General features: G+C 45.6%; 1 protein-coding gene across 1 annotated transcript in view; it reads right to left on the reverse strand.

Moving 5' to 3' along the window:
* The window catches only part of ADAP1 (ArfGAP with dual PH domains 1), a 68,114-nt gene that overhangs the window by 37,212 nt on the left and 5,536 nt on the right, over positions 1 to 25,366 (reverse strand). Inside the window, exons 2-4 of the mRNA XM_054390980.1 lie at positions 19,075 to 19,205; positions 16,982 to 17,073; positions 5,692 to 5,774 (exon numbers count right to left, since the gene is read on the reverse strand). Coding sequence (XP_054246955.1) covers positions 5,692 to 5,774; positions 16,982 to 17,073; positions 19,075 to 19,205 — 306 coding nt within the window. The remainder of the gene's footprint in view (positions 1 to 5,691; positions 5,775 to 16,981; positions 17,074 to 19,074; positions 19,206 to 25,366) is intronic.

The following is a 25,366-nucleotide window of genomic DNA, read 5'->3' on the forward strand; positions in this document are numbered from 1 at the left end:
AAACCAGTGCTGAACTGTCTCAAGCAATGCTTTCAAGGACAGGGTGGCAACTGCTTTTGCACAGCCCAGCATCTCTGTGGGTTGCTGGAGATACCCTGCAGTCCTCTCTGGCTGCACCAGCCACCTCCATCCTGTGGACAGGTGCTTTCACAGTCCTAGGTAAGCCATTTTTTACCTTACAAGCACTGAGAGATTAAACACTTGGTGACCTGGAGACATGCTATCCCTGCCCACAACTCCTCCCAGGCTGGGATTCAGCTATTCACAGGGCACCAACTCCCCCTGGCATCCCAGCAGTAATGAGATGCACCCATCAGAAATGAAAGCCAAGTTCAAGGGGAACAGACTCCCTTTTGCTCTATGTTGGCCACCTGCATGTCCCATTCTCTTCTCTGTGGCCTGAGATGCATTACAGCAGCTGCACCTTGACCAGTTTACAACATTAGAGTTCTTCAGCCCTTCAAACACTATTCCCTTTTGTTTCCTCCATGTCTCCCTTGGTTAAAATAAATCCATTTAATTAAGAGGAATCAAAAGCACCCAAAGGAATTAACTTTCAGGAGGACTTTTGGGAAGCATTGCAGTTACTGCTGCCCAGCAGCAGGGGAAAAAAAAAAAAAAAGTGCAAGCTTTTTAAAATGCATCAAAAATCTTTTTAAAATCATCAAACCTCCCAACTGCCTTGAGATTCAGATCTGGACTTGGACAGCAATTACCACCATCCTCCACTGCTAGGGGAATGCAGCACCAGTGTCCCATTAAACTCCATTAAAAGGGATAATTAGCTGGAGACTGACAGTAATTCAGCCAGTTCATTTATCAGAAGGGATAGAACCAGCCAGGAACACAGTAATGGGAGGGTCTTAAACCCAGTATTATCCTGTGCAACAAACAAATACTGTGCAACCCGGTATTATTGTTGTGCAACAAACACATCGCTGGCAGAAGGGACAGGGAGCACGCTGTTAATTGGGATTGCTGGGGTGTAAATAATGTTTTGCTTCATAAAGTCTGGCTATCATTTAGCTCTCCTACTACAGCTGAATTGAGAGCTCAGCTGTATAAAAGGGTGCATCTAAGAATCGATGGTGGATCACCGAAACATTTAATCACTCCCTCACTAATCTCCCTGCACTACCTGAATCCAAACTGACTCCTCACACCAAAATCAATGCTGTTAATATACTCATTAACCACAGCTCTTCGGGAGAAACAAAGCCAGCAGAGTCTGAAAAACTAACTTGTGGGCACAGGAGCTGAAAGCTGTGAACAGCACAGGGCTTGTGCTCCAAGGCTTCCCGGGGGCGCAAGAAATTCTCTACGTGGAATTTCCACTACAGTCTCCTACCGAGGGTGGGCAGCTGCAGCTACACCTGTAACAGCACATCCCTGAGAGGGGACAGCTGATGCTGGACTAATCCAACACCCATGGATCTACAGCCTTGGCTCAAGGTGAGGCTCAAGAGCTGGCTTCAATGCTCAGCACTGCCCACACCAGGGATTTATGCACATGCCAAGTATCTTTGTTTCCTCTCCTCAAGAGGTGGGCACAGGCCAACCTCATGAAGTTCAACAAGGCTAAGTGCCAAGTCCTGCACCTGGGTCAGGGCAATCCCAAGCACAAATATAGGCTGGGCAAGGAGTGGCTTGAGAGCAGTCTCAAAGGGAAGGACTTGGAGTTGTCTGTTGATGAAAACTCAACATGAGCCAGCAGTGTGTGACTGCTGCCCAGAAGGCAACTGTGTCTTGAGCTGCATCAAAAGTGTGACGAGGAGGACGAGGGAGGTGATTCAGCTCCTCTGCTCTGCTCCTGTGAGACCACACCTGAAGTACTGCATCCAGTGCTGGTGCTCAATCCACCAAGCACAGAGGTGAGCTCAGTTGATTGCAACTGGTGCCTTCTCAGAAGAAGACCCAGAATAGTTTAGAGTTCATGGTAGCTGGATTACGATTGGACTCAATGATCTTTAAAGTCTTTTCCAGCCTTAATGATTCTATGACTCTGGTTCTGCTGCTTCCCATCACTCTGTATGTCACAATGCAGACATTTCCCACTGGTCTGGGAACTAGCCAGACCTTTTGGGGCAACTGTTGCCTTTGCATCCCACACTGTCTCTTATTTATACTCTTCACCATCAGCTCAAGAGTTTGCCACATCCTCCTGCCAGGCTTCTCTGCATGACTATCTCTGCTCTGACCTGCATGTCTGACACTCCTGTCCCAAGACTCATGTCTCCCAAGTCTGTCAGTTCAGCTGTAATAGCTTCTGCTTGGCATTTACAGGCTCCAGACAGTCTCTCCCCAAAGGATTTTCTGAAAGACGCTGAATTTCTGGCCAGGGTTTTGTCATGCTGCCTGGAAATGGATGTTAGTCAAACTTATTCAAAGATAGCATTTTCTTAGTTTTTTTTTTTTTAATGCAATTATTGAGCAAATATCAGAATGCAAAATTGCCCCTGGGATTGGAAAATGGAATTAAATCTTCCAACAAACATGAGAAAATGGATAACGACGTCTCTATTAGCAACAAAATGTTTCATGCTTAGAAACTGGTAATCTAACACCCCTCCAGGGAATCCAGAATGGTGAGAAAAAAAAATGTGTAAGAAAGCATTAGAAAGAATGAGATGTACATACATTCAAGTGAGACACAAACTGGATGTGGAGTGGACAGGAGGGTGTCCTTGTGTTGGTCCCACTTCAGTGCAGTCACAGGCAGCTCAGGAGGTCATTAGTGGAAAGCAATGGCCCAGATCCTCTGTAGTTCCCAACCATGATGAGCCAGGCATTATCAGGCACAGGAGGTCCACCCCATGCAGGGTACATCCTCCAAGCCACTGGTGTGGCCACAAAGCTGTATTGACCTCTGCAAGCAGTGAGAAGGGCAGAGCTGGGATGTGTTGGTGCGGCTGAGGTTTTTCTGCAAGCACCAAGCTCCAGCCTGTCTTGGAGGGTTGACCCTTCAGTGCTGGGTGGAAGGTTGGACTGGATGATCCTTGAGGTCTCTTCCAACCAGCTCTGTCCTGTGATTGCATTTAATGGCTCTTGAACTTCAAAGAGAGGGGAGCAGACCTGTTGCTTCCCCATGCAGCAAAATATTCCGCAGCCATATTACTGCGGAACACCTACAAAACATGCTGCTAAAATAAACTCCCATTTGAACTCTTCCTGGAATATATATTTTTTTTTTTTCCAGAGATCTCAGAACACTCTGCCCTTCTTCCCACACAGCACTGAAGCATCTACTTCACTTTAACCAGGTACAAGCTCTTCTGGGAGTTGAAAGGACTAATCGTGCTTAAAATTATGCATTTGCCACAAGTACCAAGTTGAATCCAAGCTTTTACATCTAGAAGTTGCATGGCATAATTGAAAACATTATTCCTGGGTGAATGTTCTACAAGCACTGGCAGATAGATTGCAAAACTATCTAAGAAATCAAGCTATTTATTGGTAATAGAACACATCCAACTCCAGAGGACTGCTTGGAAAAACCTAAAATAAAACTGTGCATAATGTACTGTACATGAATATGGATACCCCACACACAGTATGTGCCTGTCTCATGTATCCAAAATAGCAGAGCAGAAATGCTCTAAACATAAATTGAGAATATAGCAGATAAGGGTTTAATTGGGGTTTTAATAACAGCAAACTGCTGGAGCTACCTGCTTGTTATTAGCCTTGAAAAGCAGCACGAAAATAATATTATAACCTTTCATCTGCAACATGGCCTTTGCTAATAAAATTATCCCAGAGTCATCCAAGCACATAGCTGGTGTCAACTACTTAATATGCAGGATAAATTAAATGCCACTTACACATAGCAAAGAACTACCCAGCTAATTTCATGCCCTTTTGTGCAGCCACACAAGGAACGTGGTCAAGCCCTGCATCTCCTCTTCAGAGCCTGCCCTGCTACAGGAACATCATCTGACCCATTCCTATGCTGTGCCAGCCCTTTGCAAGGCCACCAGCACTCTGCCCACCATGCTGAGAGAGCTGCAGTCAGCTTTGCCACATAGAATCATACAATCAGTCAGGGTTGGAAGGGACCACAAGGGTCATCTAGTTCCAACCCCCATGCCTTGGGCAGGGACACCTCACATTAGATCAGCCTGGCCAGAGCCTCATCCAGCCTGGCCTTACACACCTCCAGGGATGGGGCCTCAACCACCTCCGTGGACAACCCATTCCAGGCTCTCACCACTCTCATGGGGAAGAACTTCTTCCTCACATCCAGCCTGAACCTCCCCACTTCCAGCTTTGTTCCATTCCCCTCCTAGTCCTATCACTACCTGATATCCTAAAAAGTCCCTCCCCAGATTTCTTGTAGCCCCCTTCAGATACTGGAATGCCACAAGAAGGTCACCTCGGAGCCTTCTCTTCTCCAGACTGAACAGCCCCAACTCTTTCAGTCTCTCCTCATAGGAGAGGTGCTCCAGCCCTCTGATCATCCTGGTGGCCCTCCTCTGGACACCTTCCAGCATGTCTATACCCCACATGTTCTGGTCCTTTGCAATTGCAAAACCCTCTGCATTTGTTAGAATGTTAGGGGTTGGAAGAGACCTCGAAAGATCATCCAGTCCAATGCCTCCCTGTCACAACAGGATCACCTAGAGTAGATCACACAGGAATGCATCCAGGCAGGTTTTGAGTATCTCCAGAGAAGGAGACTCCACAACCCCCCTGGGCAGCCTGTTCACACAGAATGTTAGAATGTCAGGGGTTGGAAGGGACCTCGAAAGATCAAAGGTGGTCAAGTACTACTGACAGCACTTGAAGTATCGTGGAAAGACAGCAACAGAGATTTGGTAACAGTGGTGGACCTGGCACACTTACCTAGCATTAACCAAGCCATGCTAATAATCCTTCTTCATCTCTCCAAAGCAAGAGATGAGACAAACACCTTTATCTCCATTTCAATCCAGCTTCATGTCTCCTGCTACCAGAAATGAACTCGCTGGTACTTTATCTGACTTGCTGGTGGTGCACAACCCACAGAAGTCAACAGAAAGACTCTTCATAACTGATTTCATAGAATGGGCTGGGTCAGAAGGGACCTCCGAAGGTCATCTAACCCAACCCCCTCTGCAGTCAGCAGGGGCATCCTCAACTAGACCAGGTCACCCAGAGCCCTGTTATGCCTCACTTTCAGTATCTCCAGGGATGGAGCCCCAGCCACCTCCCTGAGCAACCTGTTCCAGTGTTCTACCACCCTCATAGTAAAGAACCTGTTCCTAACATCCAGTCTAAATCTGCTCTTCTCCAGCTTAAAGCCATTGCCCCTCATCCTACCACTGGAGGCCTTTATAAACAGTCTCTCTCCATCCTTCTTGTAGCCTCCTTCAGGTACTGGAAGGTTGCTATTAGGTCTCCACTGAGCCTCCTCTTCTCCAGGCTGAACACCCCCAGCTCCCTCAGCCTGTCCTCCTAGCAGAGGTGCTCCAACCCCCTGATCATTTTTGTGATTTATATTTCCATCAGGTATTAAAATTCCTAATATTCCCCACCAAGGACAGGGAACGCCAGGAGGGATCTTTCCCAAGAGTTTACTCTTTGTCCTCCTACACAGTCACATAGGATCAATGCTCAATATAAAGAACATATAAACACTGACAAAAAAAAAAAAAAAAAAAGGGAAGGTGCTGGACATGAAAAAAGTTATCTGCCAAAAGTGTCTTTCACTACCTGCAGAATAAGGCTCCTGCTTCTCGCTGTGAATGAATTCTTTTCGCTCATATTTGGCTCTGATCCACTGCTCCCGCAGCAGTCTGGAAAATAAAAAGAAACACAGAGAAAAGGAAGCAGGGTGCAAAATACAAGAAAGAATCCCAAAACAGTTAATTCTTCAGTCAAAATACAAGTGTGATTTAAAAGTCTTCCCAAAAATCGCACTGTGCAGCCTGGAGTCGAGGGTTTCTTCTGGTTACTGCTGGACAACAATAAATCATTCCCTGTTCTTATTGGAAACTTATTTAATACAAATCACAGGTGTAGGAGAAGAGCCTCTTCCCACCCACCCCATCAGCCTCTGTACCAAATTCCCTCACTATATGAATGATTTTAAACTTAATTTCCTCAGACTCCGTTCTTCAGTAAATGGGATCAGTAAACAAACCAAACCAAACAAAAACCTCAACCCAAACAAACAAAAAACCCCAAACAAACAAAAAACCCCAAACAAACAAAAAACCCCAAACCAAAAACCCCCAAACCAAAAACCCCCAAACCAACAAAAAACCCCAAACCAACAAAAAACCCCAAACAAAAAACCCCCAAACCAACAAAAAACCCCAAACAAAAAACCCCCAAACCAACCAAACAACCCCAAACCAACCAAAAAAACCCAAAATCAAACAAACCAACAAACCCCAAACCAAACAACAAAAACCCCAAACCAAATCCAAAACCAACCAAACAAAAAAAAACCCAAAACTAAAGCAACCAAAAAAAAAAAACAAACCCCAAACCAACCAAACAAAAAAAACGCAAAACCAAATCAACTAAACAAACAAAAAAACCAACCCAACCCAACCAAACCCAAAACCAACCAACCAAAAAAAAAAAGTCCCAAAACCACACCAACCAAACAAAAACCCCTACACAAACAACAAACCAAACAACCAACAAAAACCAAACCAACAAACAAACCCAACAAACAAAAAACCCCAAACAACCAACAAAAAAAACCAAACAAACCAAACAAAAAAACCCAAACAAACCAAACAAAACCCCAAAACAAACCAAACAAAAAAACCAAAACCAAACAAAAAAAACCCAAAACCAAACCAAACAAAAAAACCCCAAAACCAAACCAAACAAAAAAACCCCAAAACCAAACCAAACAAAAAAACCAACCAAACAAACAAAAAAACACCAAACCAAACCAAACAAAAACCCAAACCAAACAAAAAAACCCAAAACCAAACAAAACAAAAAAACCCCAAACAAAACCAAACAAAAAAACCCAAAACCAAACCAAACAAAAAAACCCCAAACCAAACCAAACAAAAAAACCCAAACCAAACCAAAAAAAAACACCAAAACCAAACCAAACAAACCTCCACAAAAACAATCAACAAAAAAATCTAACAAACTACATGCTAAAGAAAAAAATCTTTGCCCTGAAGCTAGCCATGTGGAAGCAGAAATTGGGGATGCCTTGTGTGCTGCATGGATGTGATGGCCTTTCAGCAGGCAAAGCTGCAGGGATATTGTCTCCTTGTCACATGTGGAACATCACTCAAAAGAATTCATACAGTCATAGCATGGTCTGGGTTGGAAGGGACCTTTGTGAAGTGTCAGGTTCAAATTTCTACTTGCAGTGGCAAGGGGAAGCCCAGCCCAAGGATGGGTGACACTTGTGACTCGATGACCGTGGAGCTTGCTGCAGGGTGCCTTGCAGTTCACTAACTAGGAACAAGGGGAATACTTCAGAATGGGACACAGGACATATCACAGGCCCTAGACAGCTTTTTAGAAGGGATGTTGGGACAGTTGTAGGCTGGTGCCTAGGAAATTTTCCACAGATTGAGTAGAAAGTGGTAGAATGTAAATAAATTACCATTGGATGTAAAGGGAAAATAATGATAAGGTCTAAATAATCCCATTGGATCTGATAATTAACACAAAGCTGGTTGTATAAACTCACTCTTTCTCAGCTTCTTTGCTCTAGCTGATTCTAGCTGGTGGCTTTTGCTTGGCTGTTGTTAACCTTGGCTGCATTCTTGCTGTGGCTAAGTACTAACAAGTTACACTCTGCTCTTCCCTTTTTTCCCCCTGTACCGGGGGGAAAGGGCAGAGAGGAAGAAGCTATTAGTAGCTCCCTGTTTCTGTCCAGGGGGGTTCTTGTGTCGTTTATAATTTGTAAATACATCCAAATATTGTATATTTTGCACATATTCATTGCATTTCATGTTTCTAGATTGTAGTTTGCTTGTTAATGTAGCTTCATTTGCTTCCAACTGAGCTGGTCTGGCAATTTTACGTTGGGGGGGTAATTTCATCCTACCAAAGGTGTGAAGAGTGAACCAGCCTCAAAAAGACCAAGGAAGAACACAACTGGGTAAGGATACAAGAACTGTGGAACACAGGACCCAAGCACCAGGGGGGGAGTGAGAACCCACCTTGGCAGAGCTGTTCCAAATTCACAGCCTGTGCTGCTAAATCTAAGAAAAGAAACATGCCTATGACAAAGTCCTCTACTTCTCATGTTGGGAATGATACCAATGATTTATACACCAAGATTTTAACTTTCAAAAAGGAAAAAAAAAAAAACAACCAACCCCAAAGGTTATAAATACTTCCCCCCCCCACCTTTTATTTCACACAAATGCTGGAACTAATGAAGTCTTTTAGATCTAGTCCCTGCCAGAAATTGCTTCAAACCATTTTTAACTGCACTTAGTTCTTAATTGCCCTAGAACCTTAAATAGCTCAAGCAGGCAGAAATCACACACAGAAATAAAGGCATGTGTCATCCCAGCTTCACAGCAGACATTTTCAAGTGGCCTCCACTGATGACAGTGAGAGATCCACCAGCACTGGGCATGCTCTGTAAAACTCATCACACTTCCCTGCGTTGACTTCTCTGCCAATGAAAACGGTTGATGGGGCTTAATTATCTCTTCTTTATTGCTGAATATGCAAATTTAATGCCATCTTTTCAGCAGACACATTCCAGAAATGCTCAAAGAAGATAAATTCACTAACATTCCTTATGAAAATTTATCTGCAGGTACAGCAAATGCATTCATCCTGCCTGCAAGACACTATTCAATGAGAACTGTGGCTGTAATCGCTCTCCTGGCACTAAAGGAAGAAATAATTACACATATTTTGTCCCACCCATTGTTTCATCTGCTTGACTGGGGCACCAGCCTTCTCCCTCAAGGCTCAGGGAGCAGCACAGCATCCTTCTACCCAAAACTCAACTGTGAGCTTCTGCTGTAACAAAAATAATGCACCAGCTCTGCTTTTCCCCCTTCTGTTCCTGTTTTCATGACTGATCTTTAGTTGTCACACACACATCTGCAAGTTTGACTGTGAACTCTGAAGATGAACACCCATCTCCTTTCTGCTGTCACCCTGTGCTGTGCTGTCATTTGAGTATAACCCAACAGCTCAGGAGGTTCAGATGCATTTTGTACCAGTGTGTAAGGGAGCTCTTCAGGGTCAAGCAGGGTGCTCTTACTGGATCTGACAACCATAACCCAGTAGCCTGCAAATGCAGGAGACTGATGGCCCCAAAAGTAACAAACTGTTACCTGTTTCTGTACTTCTGCTAGTTCATCAACAAAGCTACCAAAAGGTAATCATAAAAATCAACACTAATACTTAAATTCATTCCCCTTCTTGCAATGCTTCCAGGCTGGCTGTTGCAGCTTGTTATCACCATAGCCACTCTTGGATCTTTTGACCAGGATGATTAAGGATTTAACTAGAAGGAAGCAAATTCACACCACCCTCAGCTCCAGATGACTTCAGTGGCTTCAGCAGGAGCTGCAGCTAGAAGTCAGCCTTCCAGTAGGAATCTTTAAATAGAGCATCAATTAAGGTCCATGTGCAGCAGAGGGAAAACACTCTGAGTGTATAATGCAAATACAACAGCCACACTCTGCTGCTCTCACACCTTGGGGAACATCGCTCTGCAGGGACTGATCTCCCATGGCACTGCCAACAGCAGTGGGTCAATATCTCCACTGCTTTTGTGCAGGAGAGCTCAAACCAGGCAGCCACGAGGGACCTTCTCCAAAGAGGTATCCCTGAGAAGCTGCAAAACGCTTTCAAGAACCTCTCCAGCATGTAGGTCAGAACATGAGTGGCTCTAGTAGCAATTCCCACCGCAGACAGGACTCCAGCCTCTTCACTTCCCCAGTTCACAGAAAGCACTTTCTGACAGCTCAGCCATTCTTCCCCTTTCCCCACCATCACAAACCCAGACTCTTTCAGCAATAATTTCCCAGAAACCATGATACACCAAGAGGAGCCCACAGTCAGGACAACTCATTGCAAGGCCAATAGCTGCAGCTTCTGCTCCAGTGGTTATTTATAGAAAAGAGAACAACTCCACCAAATGAAACTGAAAGGAAAACCCAACAAGGATGACAAGGAGCCCAGCACCTCCCTTCCAGTGCAACAGAGAGGTTGAGCAGGGACTTGACCAGGCTCACTCCCATAGACTGGAGGCAATTCTGCCCTTAAAAAGATGCTTTTTAGTCAGGTGTTAGACTCCAGTTTCACTGGAAAAGCTTAGATGAATTTAAACAGGAGCAGGAATTCGTCCTGGCATCTCTGGCATCAGAGCAGGGACCATCCAGAGGTCCCTCAAGCCATACACAGTCTTCTCCATCATTTTCAGTGGACTTCAGACCTGATCTCCATCTCACTGTTAAGTATGCCTTGAGAGGCCTTTGAAACATCTGTGGCTGTGTTTCAGTTGAAATGTATTCGAATATGTATGTAAGTAACCTGGGGTGGACATCACATGCTGAATACAAGACCTTCCATCCAAACCACCTCTTGGATTTCAACAGGGGTTCTGAGAACAGAAAGGACAGCCTCATGGTATTTAATTGCATTTCTGGTGATGGGATAATGGACCAGATACACCATTCCTGTTGGTTAGAAAAACATAAGTGCATCATTCCTGTGCATAAACTGTGGAGATGAGCAGCTTTTGGAATCAACTCCAAAAGCTTTAGCAGCCCACCTAAAGTCTGCCAGGCTGCTGGTTACAGGGAATGTGTCATTTTTTGGCAATTAGAACAGAAAGGTCTTTGTAATTATCAAGATAAAAATCTGGAATAATAATAATAATTAAAAAAAAGAAAAACACAAAAAACCCAACACACAAAAAAAACCCACACAAAAAACACCACCAAAAAAAAAACCCCAACAAAACAAAAAACAAAACCCAAACTCCCAAAATCCTGAGGAAAAAACACATTTCCAACATGTTCTGAATTAAAAAAAAAAAAAAAAAGAAAGGACTGGGCTGCACTGGGGAGGTGGCAGGTCCAGAGGTCAACACAGCACTGCTAACACCAAGTCTCCAGGAGCTCCAAATCTCTTTTCAGGTACTTGCTTTCATGTGGCTGGCCAGGAAAGCAAACAAGTGCTCTCTGTCCAAGGGTCTGGAGGAAGGCTGCAGAAGAAGCCAGTGGAGCAGTTTCATCTTGGTCCCACATACTGGAAATCTTTTTGCTCGCAGCAGAAAACACCACAGGAAAAGCTGTTCAAGCAGTTCAGTATCAAACTGTGGCTTCATTGTGCTCTCTGAAGGACTGCTGGCCTGCCAAATTTGTAGCCTCCAATTTGTCATTACCCAAGTCCCTCAGCTGGGTGCCTTTCCTAGGACAGCCTGCGGTGCAAACACCACAGCTGCAGTGGCTTTTTGAAGATGTGCCACAGACAAGAACCCCCCAGTCAGAGGTGAAAGTGGCCCAAAAGACATCAAACACCATCCACCACTATCCTCTGATTGCATCTTTGTGGGCAACCATCAAGTCCAACAAAGACAAAAGCAATCCAAGTCATCCAGGAATGCCATTTCCAAACCCCAAATTTGTAGCTTCTGGAATCTGTCAGAGGTTTTTCCAGCTAAAACCAATCTGCTTCCCACAGGCAGCTCTGTGGACACAGCCGTGCCAAGTTTCTGTCAAACATTTTTTTCCCTTTTTTTAATGAAATTTTAAGTCCAAGTCCAAATTTTGGCTGAGACTGCAAGTAGAGCCACTGCAGTGTTAGACTAAAAGCCTGTCTAGCTTCATACTCTCCACCTTTTCCTATCTGGTAAGTCCTCACTGTGAGGACTTGCCTTTAAATGGCTTTTGGAGACATGAGACAGCTGGGAAGCTTCTTCCAGGCACTCTGTGCACCACTCTGGCTTGCAGAACCTCAGGAGTGATGTACCACCCACCCCCTCCCAGGACCAGTCTCCAACAGCAAGCTTCTGGAGGAGAATAAAAGATGGGTTGTTGTTTTTTTTTTTTCTTTTGGTTAACAAGGCATAAAAATGTTGCATTATTGATCTGGGGAAGCTGAAGCTGAATCTGAGCATGTAAAATTGTAACATGCCCAATTAAAATGCTAACTGATTCCTTTTTTCCCCCCCTCCATTTGGTTGTTTTACATGCACGGTCCAGCTCACCACAAGACTTTTTTCAGAATGGTTCAGCACCGATTAAAAGGATGCAGGAAACAGCCTGCATGGGTACCAGCTTAACCTTGTAGCAATTGCCCTTGGAAATTAAAGGAATCAATAGGAATTAACAGGCTTAGGAGCTAACAGCACAGAGAAAATGAACAATGACAGGCAGAGAAGATCCTGTGGCTGGTTGGAACTGAAGGAGTAGGAAGATCTCAAGCGCTTGGCTGATGACAGCAGTGATGCTCAGAGACTTCCCCAGGCCCAATTCCCAATCTGAGCTACCAAAGGATGCTCCACCACCTGGGAATTGAAGAGCAGACATTCAAAGAGGCCAGATTGCAGCACCTTGAGCTTTACACCCAAGACATCAGGCACTTACAAAAGCCATGGGTGAAAAAATCTGAAGACCTGTAGGAGTAAGTAGCACCCTGAGCAAAACACTCAACTTTACTCCTCAAGACATTAACCATCAAAGTTTATTCATCAAGTACTAGCAAAAGGAGGTGACAGAAGACACCAGGTGAAAGCTTGCATCCTTGACCATCATTATGTCCCCTGTATGGGAGGGGACCAGACTGATCTTTAAAAATCAGACTGAGGTGGTGGGACTGGTAGCTCCTCTACCAAATAAAACTTTAAATGAAAGGGGGAAAAGAGATAATATATAAATCCAGGGATTTACTAGGTGATTTTCTCTCTGCACATTTCAGTTATACCACAATAGAATGAGACAATCCTGCTAATAACTGTTCTTCAGGTGACTAGACAAGATGACTCCTCAAGATGTGAGCCTTACTGGGATACATCCTCTCTCTGACTGATGTCTCATCTCACTCTAGAGAAGACAACCACACAGTACAACTCGTGCCATTTAATTCTGCCCCATTTTTCCTACCCAGGTTCTCAAACACACTGGCAGCCAGTATAGTGAAGTGTTCTGCATAAGGAGCAGATGTAGCTCTTGGTTATCCAAGCACGGAGAGAGGAGCAGAGCGATGCATTGTGCCTCATAGGCAGTTCCGCAGAACCATGCTCTGCGTTCCCGAATCAGGCAAAAAAAGGCAACAGAAAGTGATGCTAAGTATTGGGCAGGGACATGGATGTACTTCCACTACTGCAAAAGACCAGGAAGAGCTTGTCTCTGTCTTCTCCTATCAGTTTTCAGCCAAGCATATTCCTTGGCAAAGCCTTTTCCTTCGCTTGTACTCAGGAGTGATGCTACCAAGCAGTACTTGCAAGGTATCTGCCCCAGAAAAAGCTGGGTTACAGCTCTCCCTCTGCTGTCCTGTTGTACAAAGCTGGGCCACAACCACTCATGACCATCCAAAGAGGGGTTTTGTGGTTTTAATTCCTCACCCAAGGCTTTTTGAGCCAACACAGCGGTGGTGCAGGAACATCTGGAATTCATTTCAGCCTCAGGGACTCCCCAGTGGTACAGAAGCTGGCTGCTCTGCTCACCGCTCCTGATGTATGGGCCATGTTTCTGGCAGACAGAAGATGAGAAGAGAACACAGAAGAGGATTTTTTCTTTTGGTTGGGTGTTGGTTGTTTGGGTTTTTTTTTTGCCTATGCGCAGCTGGTAAGTTTTCCCTGGGCAGTTCCAGAGCTCCCCTCCAATTTCTCTAACCTTTGCCAAGTGTCTGCCAGAGCCAAGGAAGCCACAAAGTGGTTTCTGGAGGATGCAGAAGCCAGATGCTGCAGGCAAGCACCACGTATTTCCCAAGGAGTCAAACACAACATCATGGGCAAAAAAAAAAACCCCAAAACCCAAAAAAAACCCAAAAAACAACCCAACCCAAAAAAAATCCCAAAGGACAAGCTGGGGCTGCAGCACTTCTTCTCCCTTGCCCTGAAATTTGAAGTTCTTCAAGACACCAAAGTGGAGAGATTTCAGAAGCAGCATCAGGGAATGAAGCTTCACATGAGCAAACAGCCTGTCCTTATTGTGGCTCCTGTGTTAGCATCCTGCCACGCCGACCCTGAGGGCAGCTCCCAAGAGTCTGCCCAGCCACTGCAGCTGGCCAGCAAGGTTTGTTGTCATTAGAAGCATCCCAACTTCTTGATGCTGCAGAATGTGGGCTGGCACACAACGGCACAGTGCCAGCACTGACTTGGAGGTGGCACCCACCACGATGCTGCCCGGCGCCGCGAGCTGGGAACAGCTCATGCTGATGCAGTGAGTGGCCTGCAGCGAGGCGGGGAGAAAGCTAAATATACACACCCCTGTAAAAAAGCTCACTCCCCTGCTCTTGTTTAGTATGCATCTGTGGGAAGGCACAGGGAGCCTCTAACCACAGAAAGAAAAAATACAAACCCGGCACACCACCCTCACAATATTCCCAATAGGAAATATACCCACAGGTGCTTATACTGCAGCAGGAGATCTGCTGCTGCAAGAGGTCTCATCTATCCCAAAGCACCCTGCAGCTATTGCACAGACCCAGCAGTGCCAGTCCAGAGAACACCTACAGGAGCAGAGCTCCAGGCTCTGTTCAGGAATCAGGACATCCAGGCTGAATGTTGTCCCAATGCAAAAGAGGCATGAGGTGGGAGCACAAAAGAGCCAGAGATTGGTCTTCTAGCCCTGCTTCAATCATTAAATCAATAACAGAAAAGAAACAAAACCAAAAAGTCCTTAAACCCTCCTGCTCCTGTTCCTCACAGGTTATAAGCCCATCAAGATGCCTCTCCATCAGGAAGGGTTGTGGACAGAGCAGCTGCCCCAGTGCCACCAGCTGAGTGCCAGCAAGGTCCCCTCTGTGCCCACAGACAGCTTTGACAGGGCTGGAGCTGGAGCTCAGCCACCGCTCAGCAAAGCTCCCTGGAGCACAACTGCTCCATGGAATGGAGAAGGAAAAACATCGTAGTGGCAAACCCTAAGCTGCATTATCAAAGGAAGCCAAACCAACAGAGCACAGAACCAGCCACAGACTTTGATGCCAGCCCACTAGCAGACATCATGCAAGCACTTGTGGTCTCTAAGCTACCTGGGCTGCAGGGTGAACTTTCACTGCCTCTTTGCCTGGCCCATACAAGGACAGGTGGGTGCAGAGCTCAGGACACCCCAAGCTGCAGAGGGACCTGCCCCACTTCCAGCCAAGCTCCCCTAGCACGAGCTCTGCACCCCCTTGAGCAGGGCTGGGTCATAGAAAACAGTCACAACTCTGCTCCTGAATAACCTGAAGGACAAAAGGATATCTGAGGCTGGAGTGCAACATCTAACTGCATTAGCAGAGGAATTGGACGAGATGATCTCCAGAGATCCCTTCCAAGTCTCTATGAGACTTAAGAGTAAACAAAATTAAAATCCCCTAGAATTGTGTTTCTCCTCCTAATAACTAGGTGAAAAGTCTTGTTTCTCCACCCTTAACATCACAGGTACATGGAAATCCCAAATCATCACAGCCAGCTGCTGGGGTTTTGGAGCTCAGTGATGCAAACATGGTACTGGATCCTCTCAGGACCATGACAGTTCACAAGAGCTGTCTGTTCACCAAGTACGGCATCCACCTCCCAGCTTCTGGCAGAGCTAGCAACTTCTCCTGCCCAGATGGGTAGCATGGAGAACTTGGGGCACCATTCTTCCTCATATCAAAGAGAAGCTAAGGGCAAGGCAAAGGAAATAAGCTTGAATAATACTCTGCCCAAAGACTTCTGGTTTCAACCCAAGTCTGTGGAGAAGCACCATTTTAGGAAGTGCAATCTATTCACACAGCAAGAGGCACGAAGCAGCTGATGCACAGGGGGCACCGCAGATGCCATGGGGATGTTGAGATAAAGCATCATCAAACTCTGATCACCAAATCCTGCAGCAACAGGATACATCTGTCCTTGTGCTGCCAGCTCTGCTGGTCAGGGGAGAAAGAGGCAGGATTTTGTGTTTGGAGATGGATGGGTCAATGTCATGCAGAGTGTGAAGAAAGGTAGAAACCTCTCTGTGTTTGGATAACCAACAATCCTGCTGTCCAAGTGTGGGCAGGCAGGAGCTGGCAGGTTTTGTCCTTGACTGTCACAAGGCAAGTCCCCTCCATCTCTTCCAGCCAGTGGCTTTGAAGCATTATTTTTCTATTTGAGTCCTTATTAAATCACAGCCCTGACCTTCCATGTCCTCACTTCCGAGGCCCCAGGAAACACCACATGAAGCATCTTCCCCAAGCCAGCTAAAAGACTGGTTTCACAAAGATATAAACCCCTCATGGCACTCTGCAGGACCCTCAGAACCAGTTTCAGTTCATCTTGTTGCTCCCTGGATGCTACAGCACATGCTGGCCACTCAGCCTTCCTGGCCTGGAAAATCTACCCCAGCTTACCAGAGAGGTTTATCCTGCACTGTGTGGGAAATGAAAATTCCTTTTCACTTGCCTTCACAGAGGAGATTAGTTTTCATTTAGGCAAAAACCAGAAAATCCACCACCTTGGCACTAAATTCCAGCATTTTTGCATTGTAAGTAACCTAGCATCTCATACAGCTGATAGGCAGATTCTGCAGAAGGACCATTTGAAAAGGCAGAGGAAATCAATGGGTAGAAATTGGCATTTTTGCAGCCTCAGAAACTTGGAAGAGGCTGGGGAACAGACAAACTATTGACTTCCCTGCATCATCTCAACTTGCACTTATTAAGTAAGATCCCACACGTAGTATAAACTCTACCACATGTGTGCAGAAGAACAAAGATTTTTTTTTCCAGAGTCTTTTATAAATGAAACCTCCTTTGTGGCTAAAAAGTCAGGGAAAAAAAAAAAGTATCATGCTAGAACTAAAATATTACAGAGGCTGCAGCTGCACAAACAAATGAATGCTGTTTACCAGCAAAGGTATTTACTTACTGACAGTCAAGAAATGTTGGCTTGTAATAAAATGGTGGCATTTTAGATTCATATTTTGCTTTTGCTACATTGTTCCCATTCGAGGCCATAAACTGCAAAAAGAGGGAAAAAAAAGAAAATAAGAAAAAAAAAACAAAGGAGAGAGAGAGAAAAACAGTTTTAAAATGTTAATGGTATTTTCCTTTGTCTTCTTTTGCTTCTGAGGAGTAATAAATTTCTTGGGATGGGGCCTCAGTTCACTTGCTGAGAGGTTTCCCCAGGACTGTGCACAGAAGGGATGCTGTGAAGACTGTGCCTGCAAGCCAGGGCTTAGAAATTAATACTTATTATTGCCAAGGCTCCCCTAAGCTTAATGTGACACTGAGGACAGGTCCATGTCCCAGTTAGGCATGCACAGTTCCCACTGGTCCCCATGGGAGCAGAAGGCAGCACACCGTGGCATGGGAACAAGCTGGCTCCCAGGGAATCTGGTGCAGAAATTAGGTAATCAAGAGGGCAAAGCCTGACACTACCTTTAAGTGTTACAGCTCCAGCAAGGTAACAGTCTCCAACAGTATGCTCTTTGCTTTGGATCACATCACTTGTTTCCAAAGGATAATATTTAGGGTGTCAGGGAGTGATAGGACCGGGGGGAATGGAACAAAAATAGAAACAGGGACATTCAGATTGGATGCTAGGAAGAAATTCTTCCCCATGAGGGTGGTGAGACACTGGCACAGGTTGCCCAGGGAGGTGGTAGAAGCCTCATCCCTGGAGATTTTTAAGGCCAGGCTGGATGTGGCTCTGAATAACCTGCTGTAGTGTGAGGTGTCCCTGCCCATGGCCGGGGGGGTTGGAACTAGATGATCCTCGAGGTCCCTTCCAACCCTGACAATTCTATGATTCTAATCTTATTTTTTATAAAGCCACATCAGCAACCTCAGAAAGGAGCTTGAAATATTTAATAAATAAGAATTCTCTCTGCCTTGACAGCTTTCCCTTCCTACTGATCTCATACAGGAATGGCTAGTTAAGACCTCTACAAACCAAACCATTTATTTTCCTATTCATAAACTTTGTTTCATGAAAGTCACTTTCTAAAGTGCCAAAAGCCTCTTCTTTTTGTTTGTTTGGGTTTGGTTTTTTGGGTTGTTGTTGGGATTTTTGGTGGTTGATTTTTTTTTTTGGTGGTGGTGGTAGTGTTTTTTTTTCCCTTACGCATTTTTCCCCCCCATTATTTTCATGTTTGTGAGCTTCTCAAGTTACATATTCTGTTCTCAAAAATATCATGGAAAGGAAAACCCATGCAACACAAAGGCTTATTTTCCTCCTAAGGCACATGACTCCATGAGCTGTGGCTTTCAGAAAAACTTCAAATCTACAACATTCAAGATAAAGATCAGTGACTGATAGCATTCTTCATGCCTTTAAAGACACCAACAGACAAAGCAGATTGGTTTCCTGAGTAGGCTTGCCTTTAGCAACATCACCCAAATCTAGATAAATAGAGAGAATTTAGACTGTGAGGGTTCAGTTCTTCAAGATGTGAGTTTAAGAATCTTCCACACTAAGTGAGGCAAAGGCAGAAATAGCTGAGCTGGGCAAAGGCAGGTCTAGTTACCATCCAGTCTAGACTAGAGGTGATGTAAGAAACAGGAGAAAGCAATTTCTTTAAAATTAGTAATTTCTACACACTCTATTTCATTTCATCTGTTTTCACAGGATGAAACCCTGACAGTTTCTTCATGAAATGGCTATTCCATTCTTCACCCAGCACATGGACCTCATTCCCACATTCAGGAATTACAGAATCATAGAATTGTCAGAGTTGGAAGGGACCTCAAGGATCATCTAGTTCCAAACCCCCTGCCATGGGCAGGGAGGTCCTCCACTAGATCAGGTTGCCCAGAGCCAAATCCAGCCTGGACTTAAAAAACATCCAGAGATGAGGCTTCTACCGCCTCCCTGGGCAACCCTGATGGTGAAGAACTATCAAGAGATGTTTTCTGAAGTCATATTTGTTGTTGTTTAGAAAGGACTCTGGTTTACACCTCTGCTGGTCAAACACACAGCAACCCAACCTCATTGGCACTTCCAGCCTCAGCTGCACATACCTCCACTTGAGCATCATCCCAGTCATCCAGACGGACTGACTTCACCTTGCTGACTTGGGGAATATTGCGATGGATTCCTGAACAGTTCAAGCAGATGAAGATCCCTAGGCTGTGGGATGCCCAGTCTGGGTCTGAAAGCAAGAAGGAAAGAGAGAATTGCATTTGACTGGTTGATTTGGTTCAGCAGAGGAGGAAGGAGAGACAGTGCAGGACAGGATATGGCAGGGGAGCTCAGGAGTCACCAAGTACAAGTTCCCTGATTTTAAAGGCATCGAATAACTGTATAAGCAAAAGAGAGCTGTGTGCTAGTTTCTGTTGATATAAATATAAATTAAGCTAACAGATTGGCAACCTCAAGTGCAGCTATTATTCACATACATCCAATATACAGACAGCTGCATATGCCTGAAATCTCCAAAACTATGCTCACATGAAGAGAAGAGGTGAGTGCTCATCTCTCTTCAGCAAATCCCACCCAAGCACTGCATGGAACAGAAATCACAATTAAAACAAACAGCTCAGGGAAATCACTGTGCTGCTCCCTCACCTTGCTATGTATTCATTTTTATTTTATTTCATTTACTTTTTGCAGTGGGAGTGCTCCACAGAGAGCCTTTCCTTCCACAGCCACGACTGCTCAGCAGCACAGCTCTCCATGCCAGGAGGTTTCCAGCCCTTGCCTCGGTGGAAAAATGCTGCCAGTGGCAGCTCTGTACTTTCTCTGAGTGAAACCACACGCTGTTTACAGCCCTGAGCTGACATCTCACACAAAGCACTTTAAACACAAGTCTCTCCAAATTCCTCCTCAGCAGAGGCATTGCCTGAAGCACAGGGAGACGGAGAGAAACTGGAGGAGGGCAGGGGACAGGGGCAGAACACATCCACCAGTGTCCCTGGCACTGCCTCGCCAATAAAGTTAATACAGAGACCTTTGTTTGAACTCAGACTAGCAAATGTCAGCCCCTGCTATTTCAGCTGTGACCCAGCAGAAAGAGCTTCCTTGCAAGTCACTATGTCAGCCACTAAATCCTCAGCCTCCCTGCCAGGGGAAGTGCCCTCAACCCCATCTTCCCTCAAGTCGCCTCACACCATCCTCCTCCAAGCCCCCACAGGTGGGATCCCCATGGCCATCCCATTGCATCATGCTGTAGGGGAAGGTCTTTCTTTCTCACAAGCTATCCCCAGTTGTTTGTTCCCCCCCAGTAATTACACCAAACACTTGCCTCTCACTGCACAGCAATTGCTCATAAAAATCAAGGGAAGAAGCTATCTCCTCCAGATCCATATTTAACAGGCTGGCTATGCCAGCATAGCAGGAACAGCTATTGAGGGCTGCTACCAGCCCCTGCCCATGGGGACAGCCACCAACCTCCCTCAGCACACTAGGGAAGACCTGTTTGGTTTCCCAGAGGTGGCTCTGTTCAGATAAAAACCCAAGAGCTAAATGAACAGCCTCATCAGATGCAGCTGGGTCCCCACCCAGGAGAGGGAAGGAAACTCCCAAGCTGGTACAAGTCCCATCAACCACAGCTCCCTTAGCACAGTGCTGGGACCAGCAGCCACAAATAAAGGTGGGGTTTGCTGTTTCACATGGTCTCTTGTCCTCACATGAGACCCCAACAACTACAGCTCAGCTCTGCCAAATAGAAGCCAGTCAAATCAAATCAATCCAAGCACACTGCAGCAGCAGCCACATGCCACCCACATCCAGCCATGCCGGTAAGGACACAAGGTGCTCTGCCCTACCAGCCCCAATCCCCACACTCTCACCCTGTTCCTCTCAGGAGGGTGAGGCAGCTCAGCTTCACATCACACCTGAGCTCACCATCACTTATCCCAATTGCTGCCAGTTACCAGGTTATAGGTTGAGTTTTGCATGTTCATGCATGTTTCTGTGCTTAACTCCTCACATAGTCCTCTCCCATCTCCAGACAGCTGTAATCAAAGTCTGGCACCTGCCAAGCTTCCTACCATGAAAGCAGTCCAAGGTGCAGCACTGCTGCCCCAGGGACCCAGCCTAGGACCATGGGACCAAAGCATGTGAGTCAGGCAAGGTGAAAGCACCTGAGTTTCTCATTGAAACCCCCCCCTCTGACTTCCACAGAGGATCAGGCACAAAGAACAGTGAGAGGGTCTGGAGCTTCACAGCTCTGGGTGGCCACAGAGCAGTGGCAGCAGTGACGAAGCCATGGCAGCAAAGTGGGAGAGTATCCTGCAAGCAGATCCTTAGGTTCCGATGGAGGAGGATCGAGCTCCAGTGGACACTGAGTCAAACCATACCCAAGCCATCACTTCTTGATGTGGGTAAACAGCACCTCAAGCAACAGGTTCCAATCACAACTAGGGCCTTGAAGCATTTTCTTGATACCAACAGGACTGTCTTCAGACTCTTAAACATGCATACCCTCTACTCCACAGTGTCAAGCCACACCTAGTCAAGAAAGCAAAGGCCAGGCTAGATGCAGGAGCACACACACACAGCTTCCAGAAGATGATAGCACTCCAGAGGAGCAGATGGAGACAACAGGGTCAGTAGTGACCCAGTCCTTGGAAAGGATGACCTCAGCTTCTTCGTTAAACCCACACCTGCTAGCTATCTCCTCCTGATCACCTTCCTTTCAGTGTTTCCTCTCTTGCCTAGATCCAAGGTTTGTGTCCATCCAACATCAACAGCACCTCACACAGCAAACTTTGAGGAACACCAGGATAGAGCTGCACTCTTCCCTCAACTCCCCAGATCCAACTCCACCAGCAGCATGCATTGCTGCCATATATTAGCATCAACTTCCCCTTTATTGCTCTTCTGGTTTTAAAAACACCTCTCTCTCAGACCCAAAACCATGCAGCAAGGGGGATGTAAGAGTTGTAGGTCCTTGGCTGGTTGTGTGCTGCTTTCCTGTGACAGCCACAGTACAAAACTGTACAAATGTGGCTTTTTTTTTTTTTTTTTTTTTAGTGCCAAAGGGAATACCAGGCAGGAGGAGAACTCAAAGGACTCTGGCACTGAGTTAGCCCCATCCAAAAAACCGGCAGGGAAAGTCTCCCTGAAATGTCACTGTTACAATAACTTATCAGAGATTTCTCAAGACAGCTCCCTGAGAAAGCAAGTCAGCCCAGGCTTTTTCTGGAGTTTAGTTGAAAGCCAAAAATCAGTTTCTAGGCATCATCTGAACAAGCCAGAGGGTTATGGACCAACACAAGCCTTTGGGCTGGTGCATCCCTGTGGCCCCCACCACACCACTGTTCTGCCCACGGACAGGAAGGAGGACAGTGGAGGATTCCTGACTTTGTCTTCTGGAGGGCTCTGCCAACGCTGCTTCCCCTTCACCCCCACTGCCCACACTTTTGACATCATTTTCAAAGAAACATTGCTGTGAGACCTCTACACCCACACATCTTCTGCAGGAACTGGTGACAGATCCCTAGGCAGATGGCTGCTGGCTGGAGTGAGCACCCACTTCTACAGGGATGATTTTCCAAACACCTTTGTAAGGCTTGGGGCTGATGGTGGCTATGGAGCTCCTCGAGCACATCACAGTCCCTCTCTTCTCTTCATTTCTGCTGTCCACCACAAACAACATGAACAATTCTCATCTCAGGAACATGGCAGATAACACACTGCAGTGATCTCCAACCCTGACATAATCACAGACTCCAACCTTATATATGAGTGTTCCAATGCAGGCTACAGATAAGACATCTCACCAAGCAGGCAAATACATTCATCTAAGTGTGTTTATACCAGACAAGTTAGTTTGGAGGCAAAAACATTAATTTAGTGAACCAGGCTGTAGGGATGGTGGTGCAAAAACCTTCCTGGAGAGAGCTGAGGTCTCCATTGCCAGCTGAAGGACACCTTGCTCAAGACACTCCTACTGCTGGAACACATTCTCCATGCCAGGCATTACTTTGTGAGTTCAGTGATTTTATTTATGTCATTTTATCTGGCAATGTATCATAATCTGGACCTTTTGGGCACTGACCAAAAAAAAAAAAAAAAAAAAAGAAAAAAGACTTTTACTAAGCCTCCAGAGTTTCTAGCAAACAGCAGTGAAGCCTGATGAAATCTTTCCAGCATGCCTAAGTTCCACACAAATTACTTTACTCCATGGGGTTTTTTTTCAAGCCAAAAGGAGTAAACACTAACAAGAAGCAAGGGGAATGTAAAACAAATAAACTGTTGAGAGTGCAGAAAGTCTCTTATCATGCAGCATCACTCCAGAACAGTGCTTGCTCCAGAACAATTGATGCTGGCTCTAGAAGGCTTTCATCACCCAATGTGGCAGTGATTTCTGGTCACCTTAAAAACAGATCATAAAGGCTTTCAACATAAAAACTTGATGCAACTTCATTTTAGCAGTTAAAGCAAGAAACAAAAATAAACACCAGGTCAATAGCATCCTGGGCTGTATCAAAACCAGTGTGTCCAGCAGGACTGGGGAAGTGATTGTGCCCCTGTACTCAGCCCTGGGGAGGCCACAGCTTGAGTGCTGGATTCAGTTCTGAGCATCACACTACAGGAAAGACATTGAGGTCCTGGAGGGTGTCCAGAGAAGAGCAAGGAGGCTGGTGAGGGGTCTGAAGGGCATGGCATATGAGGAGTGGCTGAGGGAGCTGGGGTTGTTCAGTTTGGAGAAGAGAAGGCTAAAGGGAGATAGGGGGCTGGTGTTGGTCACTTCTCCCAAGTAACTAGTGATAGGGCAAGAGGAAATGGGTTTAAGTTGTGCCAGGGGAGGTTTACATTGGACATTAGAAAAAAATTCTTTACTGAGAGAGTGATGAGGCACTGGAACAGGCTGCCCAGGGAGGTGACAGAGTCACCATCCCGGGAGGTGTCAGAGTCACCACCCCTGGAGGTGTTGAAGCATGTAGATGTAGCACTTCAGGATATAGTTTAGTGGTCATGGTAGTTGATTTAGGGTTGAACTCAATGATCTTAAAGGTCTTTTCCAACCTTAATGATTCTGTGAACTCAGGAGAAGAGCACTGAGGGGGTATTTTCCCACCTCACTCATCTGAAAGAGTAGGCACAGCCAGAGATTAGACAAGTATCCAAAGCAAAACTGGAACACCCCTGGGCAACACAGCTGAATTCAGAATTAACTTCCCTACTCAGCCACCTTTCACCACCACCAGCCCCAGCAAAACCCAGCCCAAAGAACAATGAACTCTGCAGCTTGAACCCAATATTACTGAGGTCAAGAACAGCCCATGGAGGGAAAGAGGAAGGCTAGACCCAGAAAACAATAAACAAGAGGAACTAATATAAGACAGATGACAATTTATACAAGTCAAAAGAAGAGCAGATTTGAAATAGGAATGCAGTGGAACTTAACTTAAAAATAAAAAATAAAAATCTGTATTTCCTGTAGCCAGAATACAAACATAGGATTCTGGTTTGAAAATCCCAAGATGCCATCAACCCAAGTAAAATCACATGAAGCAGAGCAGAAGCAGGCTCAAACCAGCCACAAAAGCAAGAACTTAAGAGTCCCAAAACTTACTCAGATGCCCCTGCTCCACCTTTTGCCTTCAGCCACAGTTATCACCATATCTATAGCACAACATATTGCTGACCAAGACAAATACCTGTGAGAAGGTGACCAATGCACAGCAAAACCCATTAATGCATTCCCCAGCACACTAACAATGGCCTGGCCCTTAATTAGCTGCCTGGCTGCATGCCCCTTACACCAGCCAGTGCTTTGCTGGGATGGAGGTTCAACAGATTTTTCTGTTTGAGGTGATAACAACTAATTAGAGGGGAGAGAAGGATCTCTGGAGGTAGGCAAAGCTTTTCTTACCCTGCAGTAGAAACGTAGCTCATGCCCTAAGATACAGGATATAATCACTGGGGTTTTAGTACAATCAACACAAGCAAAAAGACTTTGCTGCTTGCTGCTCCACTGCCCCAGCCAGGAGAACCTCGTGTTCAGCACTGAAGTTCTGCTGCTGTTTACTTTAGGGAAAGATTAAGAACTTAATAAACAGACTCTGGTCATGCATGTTTAAAAATAACAATAAAAGACGTTAAAACCGAAGCCAAACAGCCTCCCACCAACACTCCTCTCTAAGGAGGAAAATTTTTTTTCAGTGAAGGCATTAAGACTTGCCAAGGTCTTTTTATTCAGCTTGCAGGTTTCTGCAGCCCCTCTGCTTGCTGTCTGCAGCCCACAGCTGGGCTGTGACCCAGCAGTGGAACCGAACAGAAAACACCATCACATGAAACCTCTTCTGTTTCAGAAAGTCCTTCTCACTGTAGAAAGAGCTAAACACAACTGCTGTGGGATTT

This window comes from Indicator indicator, chromosome 22 (genome assembly GCF_027791375.1).
Source record: "Indicator indicator isolate 239-I01 chromosome 22, UM_Iind_1.1, whole genome shotgun sequence".
Lineage (NCBI taxonomy): Eukaryota > Metazoa > Chordata > Aves > Piciformes > Indicatoridae > Indicator > Indicator indicator.